This window comes from Vombatus ursinus, unplaced genomic scaffold, assembly GCF_900497805.2.
Source record: "Vombatus ursinus unplaced genomic scaffold, bare-nosed wombat genome assembly UNPS02014810.1, whole genome shotgun sequence".
NCBI classification, from domain to species: domain Eukaryota; kingdom Metazoa; phylum Chordata; class Mammalia; order Diprotodontia; family Vombatidae; genus Vombatus; species Vombatus ursinus.
In genome coordinates, this window is record NW_020954588.1 from 32,707,975 (window position 1) to 32,720,442 (window position 12,468).

Below are 12,468 nucleotides of genomic sequence, written 5' to 3' on the forward strand. Positions count from 1 at the left end.
CTCTTTCTCTGAAACTTATCATTTTAGAGAGCTGCCTAATGGATAGCATAGGAACCTGTTCTGTGATTTTTACCTTCACCAATATGGGTTAACTCTTTCTCCAAAACTGAGAGAGTTGTATAATAAGGTTGCCTAGAGCACTGAGAGGTTCCATGATTTGCCCTGGCTTGTGTGGCTAGCATGTAGCATAGGCAGGGCTTAAATGAAGATTTCCTGACCCTGAAGCCTACTGTTTGTCCACTAAACCACATTGCCATTGGTTACATCTTGATGGCAGGAAACCAATACTTGGGGGGGGGGGGAGAAATAAATTTATGGCTTCTTGATATTTCGACTGATTCTGCCCTTCCAGCGTTTGTTTCAAAACAATGTGTTCCATGCCATTAATTAAATGAGGTAACATGTAAGCTGCTTTGCGAATCTTAAAATACTATTTTGCAGTTATTATAATCATGGGGGAGGGGGAGTTTGGGAACAAAAATCTTGCAATTAGGTGGCTATACTTTACAACTTGATATAACAGAAAGGATGCTTGGAGGTAGTTAGAAGCTCTGAATTTGCAATTTGGCTCTGACAGTTACTGACATGTGTTTTTTGGTAAGTCAGAATGTCAAATGGCAATGAAACTCTGACGTCATTGATTCCAATGTTTCCACCAAGCGGCCATTCAGGCTCCATTCGAAGAACCCCAACAATTGGGAATTTGCTATTGAGTGATGGCCTACAGAACTAAACACATAATTTCCAGTGTGATCTTCTGAGGGCAGAACAAAATGGGATGTTCAGCCTCCTGGTCCAGGAAAATAATGGAATCCAAATCACATGAGTTTCCTTGGCTGCAGTAGACCATTGATGATTCTTATTGACCTTGCAATGATTTTTTCAGGGGATCTGACCTAGTAAGTTTTTTTTTTTAGGGTGGAAAAGGTGAAATAAAACATAGACATTCTATTTGGATTTTTAAAAAATGCTTTAGTTACATCTTCTGTGGGTTAAAGAGCGATATCAGTAAAGGTGGCTTTATTTAATTCCGCAAGTATTTCTTGATTACTTTTATAATAACTCCACCTACCTCTCAGGGTTGTTGTGAGGATCAAAAGAGATAATTGTAAAGTGCTTAACATAGTTCCTGACATATAGTAGGTGCCATATACTTATATTCCTTTTCCCTCTCATTCCTTATTTATGTGCTAGGCATTGAAAATATATAGTTAGGATGTAGATCTTGCTTTCAAAGGAATTATATTCTAATGGATCAAATAGAAATGCAACTAAATGAAACATATGAACAGATAAAGAAACATTTCTAGTATATAATAATAAGACACAGTGGATAGAGTATTGGACTTCCAGTGAGGTAGATCAGAGTTAAAATCTGCCTTTAGACACAGCTGTTTGACCCTAGGCAAGTTACTTAACCTCTGTCTGCCTCAGTTTTCTCCCCAGTAAAATGGGGACAATAAAAGTGCTCCATCTCCCAGGGCTGATATGATGCTTTGCAAACCCTGAAACACTATATAAAACAAAGCTAATGTTATTAATATAATTACAATAACATAGTAGTAATAAATCACATCAATTTGCTATAATATATTAACATGCATAAAATTTCAATATATCATGTCATCATGATATATTATTAATAATAATAACTAACATGTTACACTTTAAGGTTTGTAACCGGTGCACATGTTATTTATGATTTTCACAAATATCTATTTAAATAGAGAGATACATGTACATGTATGTATATAATACATATATACACACATGTATATGTGTAGTCTTATGAAATACTTGAATATTTAAGAATTTTGACTTCCTAGGAATGATGTTGCAAATATTAACCTGTCCATACGTTAGTGGATTCTCTTTAATAAGAGGGCTGGTGACTGACAATGCTCATTTCTTTGTGGTCAACTAAGGTGCGGTAGAATGAGACCTGATTTAGCATCAGAAGACCAGGTTCCAATTACATATGTCTCTGTCACTTACTTCCTGTGTTACTATGGGCAAAATTAGCCTCTCTGGGCCTTAGTTTCCTTATCTGTAAAAAGAGGACACTGGACTGGATCCCTTCGGAGGACCCTCCCAGCTGAAGTCTGTGATTCTAGGTTTCTGTGAGGAGCTTTTTAGAACTTTACTAGGCTGGTTTTTAGCACACACACAATCTGTCAGGAGTTGACACCTGAAGCTTTGCCCCACCTTCATTTATACCTCCAAGGATATACAGAAATACAAACACATAGGACTTGCGTCTCAATGGTGCTCCTTTACTTAGTTTTCATCCTTTTAAAAGTGAGTGAGTCCCCTGCTGCAATTGTTGGCAATAAAAGACAGCGCTGCTTCTTCTTGAGGTCACTTTACCAGGGGATTTTGGCTTTGATTTCTAAGTCATTATATACTGATGGAGCTTGTCATTTTCCTCTTCACATTAGTAGGAATTTATCCCACTTTGAAAAGTGTTCTGTAAGTCTACCCTTTATGTCTTCACAATATACAACAAAGCTCTCTGCTACGGAGTTAAATCCATGCTTTGTTATCAAGAAAGTCTTTTTTGGAGGTTTTTTTTTTTTATAAGTCTAAAACTAAGTTTGCAGAAATGTAAAAAAAAAGAAAATAATCAATGAAAATACCTATTGATTAAAATATATAGATGTAATAATCTTTCTTAATCAGTTGTCTGTATAATTCTAAATCTTGGCTTTTTACCACTTATTATGTTTGTAGCCACTGGTAAATTTTGTTATTTTGTAAAATGGGAATAAAAATATTTGCACTGCCTATTTCACAAGGTTGTTTGTGTTGCAACAAAATGGCTTAAGATCTTATGTAAATTTGAGGTGCTATTATTCCCTGAATTGAAAGAGAGAGGGTTACTAGTGGACAAACAAAACAAAACAAACAGATGGGGATTCATACAGTAAGCAATTTATCATAGACCTTGAAATCAACCAAAGGTCAGTGAACTAAGGAATAGGATGTAATGGCATGGGAAAATGTAATTCCCCATATTGTTTTTTTGGGAAAAATTATATGCATCATATGCTATCAGATTAATCCTTGGAGTGTGCTGGGGGCTCTTTCAGTTCACAGGTAGAGAAACATTTGGTACATTGGAAAGACCACTGACTCTGGAGTCCAAAGACTTGTTCTCAAATCTTGTCTCTGATAATGACTACATATTTGACCTTGGTCACTTGGCTCCCCTAGGCTCTAAATTTTCACATGTGAAATGATGACATTGGATTCAATGGCTTCTGATAACCCTTCCAGCTCTATGAACATGATGCAATTCTTATTTTTTATAGGATCTTGGATAATTGAGTTGGAGTGACCCTAGAGTTCATCTAGTCCAGGGGTGGGGAACCTGCAGCCTTGAGGCCACATGTGGCCTTCTAGGTCCTCAAGTGCAGTCTTTTGCTAGAATCCAAACTTCACAGAACAAATCCTTTTATTAAGGAGATTTTTTTTCTGTGAAGTTTGTATTCAGTCAAAGGGCCACACTTGAGGACCTAGAGGACTACATATGGCCTCGAGGCCGCAGGTTCCCCACCCCTGATTTCTAGTCCAATGTCTTCTGTTTGCAAATGAGGAATCTGAGTTCCAGGGAGGTTATTTGACTTCCCAAGGTCACATCAGAAAGCCAGGTTGTAAACTGAGGGTCTGTGACACCAAATCCAGCCCTCTTTCAATTCTACCATTGAACTTCTTCTTACATACAGGGACAAATTAGTTGAACATTTCAATAAAGAAGGGTCTCTAGCATGTTCCAAAGTTAATAGACTATAGTATTCTAAAGAAAGAAAGAAAATAAAAATAAAGAAAAGCAGTTTTCCAAACATAAGAGATGAATACAGAGTAGCCTTATAAGTAAATAAACCAAACCAAACAAAATATGGATAGTTCTGCTTGCTAAAATGCCAGAAATACCTAAAGCAGATGAGGGAGGTGATGGCTCATCCATTTTTAATTTTTCATTTAATTCATTGGACTAAACATCAATGAAATATTAAAACTCAAGTCATTGCAACACAATGAAAAATGACTGGCAAAGTGATACTCCATTAATACTGTTGAGTTTTAGTTAATCTATGTTAAATTACACTGCAGGCTGTTGAACTTAACCTGGGGGTTAGTTTCTGCTTCTTTGGAAAGACCTGATATTGAATCAGGCAATCTTAAAGGAGAATAGTGAAAATCCAGAACCATCCTTTCTGATATTGGTAAGTAAATAGTCGTCATAGTAACAGGACCCATCCAGGGCCATCATTTCATTGCTTGAGAGGTGCACTTGAAAATCACTGATTGTACACAGATTTGAAATAGTACCACTTTTCAAATCCATAATTGGGAGATCTTGGTTCTTCTAGAATTTGTGTTTCTAAGGTAGAGAGGGGGAAAAAGCAGCATTTCTTTGATTATTACCATCGTCTGATGCAGAAAAAATAATGAAATGGGCAGTAGGAGGTAGCATCTTTTAGTAAAAATGAGCCCAATAAAGCCAAACTCATTTCCTTTGCAGGAGGAGTTCCTAGGCTGGTAGAACAATGTATCCAAGCTATCACAAAAAGTACCTGCAGGGAATCACTGTCCCATTGGACTCTGTGTTGGTCAGCCCACATCTGGAACATGGGTTTCTGTAAAAATCATCATTAGCAGAGCTCCTATTTGCATAACACTATAGTTTGCAAAGTACTTTCTTCCAACCTTATACATGAGGTAATCAGTGGAGGAAATATTGGATTTGGGGGCAGCCAGGTGATGCAGTGGATAGAGCACTGGGCTTGGAATCAGAAAGCCTCATCTTTCTAAGTTCAAATCCAGCCTCAGATACTTACTAGCTGTGTGACCCTGGGCTAATCACTTAACCTTGTTTGCCTCAGTTTTCTGAATGGCAAACCACTCCAGTATCTCTGCCAAGAAAATCCCAAATTGGGTTATGAAGGGTCTGACACAACTGAAAAGAGTGAACAAGAAGAGCAAAAACATTGAATTTTTGGGGGGGAACTAGATCTGGGATTTCCTTGGTGTAGATGATTGCATTCTCAGTGGGGAAACTTCCTCTGTCAGTACAGTTCAGCATTAGCTCTGCAACTTAAATTCTTCCACATTTGCTAGTGGCATGCAGGGGTTAAGTGACTTGCCTGTAGTCAAGCAACCAGCAAGTGGAAAAGGTGGGACCTGAACCTAGGTTTTCCTGGCTCCAAGGCCTGCTCTTGATCCACATTACCCATCTAATATGAATTACTTCCATAATGATGACTGATTTTATAATAGAGTTTTAAAGTCTACAAAGCACTTGGCATGGATTCTTTGAACCTCACAAGAAATCTATAGGGTAGATAGTGAAAGTATTAGTATTCTCATTTTTTTTTGGATGAGAAAAAGGTGGCTCAGAAAGGGGAAATTCCTTACTCATGTCATAAAATGCCAGAGGTGAGATTTGAGCACTCATACTCTTGCCTCTAACTCCAGAATACTTTCCACTACCAGGTATCTGCTGCTAAATGTTTAACAATTGGCTCTCTGAAAAAAATGTCAACCCAACACACTTTTCCAGTTTAATCTATTAATAATTTCTCCATTATTTTCTCAAGTATAGACAATGAACAAAACAATAAAACAAGCCTAGATTTTTAGTATTTTGCTGATTCCTGAAGTGTAAATGTTCACACTGAAAATGTAACAATTGGCTCTTACTAGTCAATTCAAGGGTCTGTTATTTCATTAATGGGTGTACTCCATTCACCAATGCAGGTCACAACCCCTTTAGAGTTTGTTGATGGAGCTGTGAACTGGTACAACCATTTTGGAAAGCAAATTGGAATTATTCAACTAAAATGATTAAAATATACATACTCTTTGAACTAGAGACTTACTAGGCTTATACCCCAAAGAAGCCATCAATAAGAAAAAAAGCTCCCATCTACTCCAAAAATTTGATAGCAGCACTTTTTGTGAAATCCAAGAATTGGAAACAAAGTAGATGCCTATAAACAGGGGAATATTACTGCACAATAAGAAATGATGTGTCTGAGGAATATAGAGAAATCTGGAAAGATTTCTTTGAACTTATGCAGAGTGAAGTAAGCAGAGCCAAGAAAACAATGTATACAGTGACTACAACAATGTGAATGGAAAGAAAAATGGTACACCAACAAATCAAAACTAAATGTAACAAAATTATAAAGGTCAAGAGATTAAATAGAACTTGAATGAAGAGATATGAGAAGACACTCTCAACCTACTGTTTCATGGAGGTTGGGGGATCACAGGTATTACACATTACACATATTTTTGGACTTTTTCAATGTATTATTTGGTTGTGCTGATTTTTTTTTCTTCTCAAAAAAATGCTATTTGTCCTATAAGATAGTTCTCTGGGAAGAAGAGGAGGAAGGACATGTGAGAAACTATGGTGATGTAAAAACAGAAACATCAATAAAAATTATTTTATAAATTTTTTTCAGTGTGAGCAGTTATACCTTGGAAATCAGCAAATGCTACAAATCACAGTTCGATTTATCATTTTGTTGATCATCTAGACTTAAGAAAGTGATGGAGAAAATATTAATAATGCAGATTAAACTTAAAAGTGTGTCCTGCACACATTTTCCCCACAGAGAGCTGGTTGTTAAATAAGCACCTGCCCTTCCTCCAAGCTCCCTTTTTTTGTTGTGGGAACCACCATCATCTCACTCACTTGAGCTTACAACCTCATTGATCTCTTTGGCTCCTCATTGTACACCTCTCCTATCTAGTCCCTTTTCTCTACTCACACTGCCATGATTCAAGCTCGGATCCTCCTTAGTTCTTGCCTGGACTACTTCAATAGCCTCCTAATTGGTAGTTGGTCTTGCTTATCCTTTCCAAATAATTCCCCATGTCATTGCAAAATGGCCTTCTTAAGGTATAGTCATAAGAAGAGCTATGACTATAATCTTCTACTGAAATACCTCCAGAGGCTTCCCATTGGATAAAAAAATTCAAAATTCTGAGCCTGGAACTTAAAGCCTTCCATAGCCTGGTTCCCATCTACTTTTTTAGACTAATTTCATACTATTCCCATTTCCAAAATCTAAATTCTAGCCAAAATGGACAGTTTGTCATTCCCTGAACTTGATATATCATCTCTAGCCTCCACATATCTCCACATGCCATCCGATTCTCCTGGAATGCACTTCCTTTTTTTCATCACCTTTTAGAATTCTTGTCTTCCTTCAAGGCTTCTCTCAGGTACCATCACCTCTGTAAAGCCTCCCTTGGTTCCCTTAATTGTTTTAGAGTTCTCTGTCTCCTCAAATATACTTGGATTAAATTTTTACACCAAGTTTCTCTGATAAAGGTTTCATTCCTTAAATATATAAAGAACTGAGCCATATTTATAAAAATAAGAGCCATTCTTTAATCAATAAATGGTTAAAGGGTAAGAACAGATAATTTTCAGAGGAAGAAACCAAAGCTATGAATAGTTATATAAAAATGCTCTAAATCACTATAGATTAGAAAAATTCAAATTATAACAGCTCTGACATATCAGTTCACACCTGTTAGATAGGTTAACATGGCAGAAAATGAAAATAGCAAATGCTGAGGGTGATAAAGAAAAATAAGTATGCTACTTTAATGTTGGTGGAGTGGTGAACTAGTCCAACCATGCTAGAGAACAATTTGGAACTATGCCTTTGATTCAGCAATATTGCTACTAAGCCTGTGCCTTAAAGAGATCAAAGAAAAGGACCTATATATACAAAAAATATAGCTCTTTTGTGTTAGTTGGAAACTGAGGGGATGCTCATCAATTGGGGAATTGCTGAAGAAGTTGTGGCATACAATTGTGATGGAATACTATTGTGCTGTAAGAAATGGTGAAGGTGATCCTGGTTTCAGAAAAAAAAACCCAACAACTTGGGAAGACTTATATGAACTAATCCAAAATGAAGTGAATGAAACTAGGAGAACATCATTCATGGTAACACCAATATTGTAATGATAATCAGTTGAGAAAGACTTAGCTGTACTCTGATTAATACTGTGATTCATGACAATTTCAAAGGTCTCATGATGAAAAATGCTATCTAGTTCCTGATGGACTTTGAGTGCAGATTACAGCATCTTTCTTTCTTTTTCTTCCTTCCTTCCTTTCTTTCTTTTTCCTTTTTTCTTCCTTCCTTCCTTCCTTTCTTTCTTTTTTCCTTTCCTTCTTTCCTTCCTTCCTTCCTTCCTTCCTTCCTTCCTTCCTTCCTCCTTCCTTCCTTCCTTCCTTCCTTCCTTCCTTCCTTCCTTCCTTCCTTCCTTCCTTCCTTCCTTCCTCCTTCCTTCCTTCCTCCTTCCTTCCTTTCTTTCTTTCTTTCTTTCTTTCTTTCTTTCTTTCTTTCTTTCTTTCTATCCTTCTTTCAACATGGCTAATGTGGAAATGTTTTATGTAAATTCATATGTATAATAGGCATTGCATTTCTTGTCTTCTCAAAGGTGGGGGGTGGGTGGTGGGAGGGAGAGAACTTGGAACTGTGAATAAAAATTAAAAAAAATGTACCTTGTATTAGGGGATATTGAGTGACTCTGTGATTTAGGGAACTCCCAGATAAGGAAACAATCTCTACTAATGCTGTTCAGCATCTTTGCAACATAGAGTCTTCCCTAGAGTACTGAGAGGTGATGTCACTTACACAGTCAGACAGTCAATATGTGTCAGAGACAGGATTTGTATTCAGATTTTCCTATTTCTGAGGGCAGCCCTCTACCCACCACATCAGCAGTCATTAAATTTTTTGGTACCACCTAATCTTAGGCTGCTTTAAGAGAATAATCATGTTCAGAAAATGAGGGAGGTGACAGTCTCATTGTACTCTGCTCTGATGACACAACATTTGGAGAATTGCATCCAGTTTTGTGTATGACATTTAGTGAAGAACTTTGGCAAACTGGAGACAGTCCCAAAGATGATGCCAAAGGATGGTGAAGGGCCTTCAGACCATGCAATAGGATGATTGATTGAAGAAACTGTAGTCATTTATCCTTGAGGAGAGAAGACTTAGGGTGCATAGCTGCTTTTAAATATTTGAAAGGCTGTCATGGCAAAGAAACATTAGACTCACTTTGCTTGACCGCAGGGGGTGAAACCTGGAGTATGGGGTGGAAGTCAGAGAAAGAGAAATTTCTTTTAAGTGTAAGAAAAAACTTTTTAACAACCAGAGCTCTGCAGAAGTAGACTGGGAACCAGTTGTTCTCACCTTAATAGAGGATTTTAGAAAAAAGCTGGATGACCAATTCTTAGGACTGTTTTAGAGGGCATCCTTGGTCTGGTATGCAGATAGCCTCCACAATCCCTTCCAAGTAATAACTACCATTTTGTAGCAGTTCGAGGTCTGCAAAACTTTTGACATATATTATCTAACATGAGCTTCAGAACGATCTGGCGAGGTAGATATTATCATTTCCATTTTACAGATGATGGAAAACAGGCTTAGAGAGGTTACGACTTGTCTCAAGTCATACAACTAAGAAATATCTGAGGCAGAATTTGAACTTGGATTCCAATCCACCTGTCTATCCAATGCGCCACTCAGGTTTCCATGCTACTGTGATTCTTATGGATGGCTACTCTGCTTGAAAAATTGGAGTTAGGTTCCCACATAATTAGCTCATAGGTGTTGACTTGCCTCATGAACATTGCCCTGGGAACATTTTCCCTGGCTCTTCTCCCTTGCCTATAAATCTTTGTCTCCTAATCTCCTAATATCTACTAGCTTCCATGGCTTCTTTCAAGCAATTGCTAAAGTTGCATCTTCTGCAAGGAGCCTTTCCCCAGTGTTCTTTAATCTTAGTGCCTTCCTTCTGAGCTTACCCCCACTTCACTCTGTCTATATCTTGTTAATTCATTATTTTGCATGTTGTCTCCCCTGCTAGACTTTGAGCTCCTTGATAGCAAGCATTGTTTTTTTTTGTTGTTTGTCTTTCATTGTATTCTGACTACTTATCACAGTGCCAAGAATATAGTAAGTGTTGCATAAATAATAGTTGACTGACTCTTTGGTTCAAATTATTTTTTCTGTTCTTGTCATACAATATTCTATCATATGTATCTGGACTTTTGTGCAGCCTGTCCCCCATGCTTAGAATGCACTCCTTTCTTACCTTAAAATATGTAGTTTCCTTCAAAGCTTTTCTTGGGTGCCAGATGAAATTTTCCCTAACATCCTCAGTTAGCGCCTATCACCTCAATTGTCTTGTATTACTTTGTACATCATCATTTGTGTAAGTGTTTTTTCCCCTATAGAAGAGCAAAGACATGAGGACAGGTTCTGTTTCACATCTTGTTTATATGTTCGCATTCCTAGTGCCTATAGCATACTGCTTGGAACATAGAAGGTGCTTAATAAATGCTTGTTGATTGACTGATATGCAGAGCAGCAAAAGATCTGTGATTTCATCAGCATGTAGAAATTCTCTCTTTCTCACCAACAAAACCCATTGATGACTTAGAGAAGTCCTAGAGAGATGCCTGAGATGTCCAGAGATGAAGCAATTTTCTCAGGTGCACACAATGAGTTAAGTGTTATAAGTAGACTTAGAATCCAGCTTTCTGTCCATTCTGCCATGCTAATGCCATACTTGTTTCATGTTTACCTGAAGCATAATTTTGTTTTAAGGGAGAGAGTCCTGATGTGAACTGGCCAGAATCTTAGATATGAGGAAGGAGGAAGCAGATAGGAGAAAGCCCAATATTTCAATCAATCAACTATCACTAATTAAGTACTTCCTATATTCCACGCACTGTGAACAAAGAAAACCTTAGTGGAATGTAAGTTCCTAGAAGGTGGGGACTATTTCATCATTGATTTAGTATTCCCAGTGCCTTAGCACAATGGTTAACCCTAAATCCAATTCTGACTCCGACTGTAACCATAAACATTTTATATATGTTTGTTGATTTAAATCAAACTTGGCGAACTAGAAAGGACCATCTTTTTAAGCAACAGTCCATATTTGTCATACATCATTGCCATGTAAATATAGATATTTGAAGGCAGGGATTGTTTCATTTGTGGGTCCCAAACAACATAGAACATTTTTTAGTATATGGCATATTATCCATATAAAGCATATTTTTTTAGCATTTAGCATATTATCCATTACCGACTAGGTGCAGCAGAAAGGGGAGCTGAATTTGAAGTCAAAAGACCTAGGCTCAAGGTCCAGATCTATTACTATCTGCTGATGTGACACTGAGTAAGTGAGTTCATCACTTTGGACCCCAGTTTCCTTAAATATAAAATGAAGGGATTGAACTATGGTCTCTTAGCTTATACTCTCTTCTAGTTCCAGATCTATAATCTCATGGTCCTAAGTGTTTAACAAGCCTTTGTTGTTAGTTAAATGCCAACAGTAGAGAATACTGGTGATATATATTTAGTTAAGACTGAAAGTTGCAGGGAAGGTCCATTGGTAGAGGGAATATCTTTATCTGGAGTTCCCTGTGTTAGTAAATCACAATTTCATACTCTTTCGCTATCCAGGGTACTATTTGGGGTGATGTACTGTAGTCATTTCAGTGACCTGGTGATTATTTTTCAGTATTCTTTTTTCACTCTTCATCCAGGTGTTGAGACTCTGGGACATCCAGCATCAGCTCTCCATCCAAAGGATGGCTTGTCCTTTTACAAAGAGTCAGGAGTTTAAATGTCTCTTCCACTTTGATGAAGCTCATGGAAGGCTTTTTATTGCCTTCAATAACCAGCTAACATTATTGGCGATGAAAAATGAGACCAGCCAAAGGGTCACAAGTCATGAGAAACCAGTCACTTGTGTGCTATACAATTCAGTCTTCAAGCAGGTAATATGTGCTTGTGTATGTGCATGCATTTGTGTGAGTGTGTGTGTGTGTGTGTGTGATTCTCTAATAAGGGGCTTAGGAGAGATGGCTGGGTGTATTGGAAAAGGCATTAGACTTAAATTTAGGGGAAAAAACACATGGCTTAAATCTTGCCTCTGCCACTGGTGAAGTGACAAAGAGCAAGCCCTGGCCTCCTTGAGCTTCAGGTGCTTCACTGGTAACATGGACATAAAAATCAATCCATAAAAATTTATTAAGCACCTTCTATGTACCAGTTACTATGCTAGATACTGATTATACAAAGGTAAAGATGAAGCAGTCCTTACCCTTGAGAAGCTTGTATTCTGTTAGAGAAGACAGTATATGTATGATTGTGTGTCTACACACACACACACATACACACACACACAAATACACTTATACACATACATATGCAAAATAAATATGCATACATACTTAAACACATACATGTATCTGTATATGTATACATGTATATGTATATTATATATGTATAATTACAAGATTTTGGAGGGGGAAGAGAAGGTACTGGGTGGGATGAAGAAATGAACTCTTTCCATTATACCTCTAACACCTACTTGACAGGGTTATGAGGATAAAATGAGATAATA

General features: G+C 37.4%; 1 protein-coding gene across 1 annotated transcript in view; it reads left to right on the top strand.

Annotated features, from left to right (window-relative positions):
* Positions 1 to 12,468, top strand: part of WDR49 (WD repeat domain 49) — a 136,621-nt gene that overhangs the window by 42,012 nt on the left and 82,141 nt on the right. Inside the window, exon 6 of the mRNA XM_027875780.1 lies at positions 11,606 to 11,839. Coding sequence (XP_027731581.1) covers positions 11,606 to 11,839 — 234 coding nt within the window. The remainder of the gene's footprint in view (positions 1 to 11,605; positions 11,840 to 12,468) is intronic.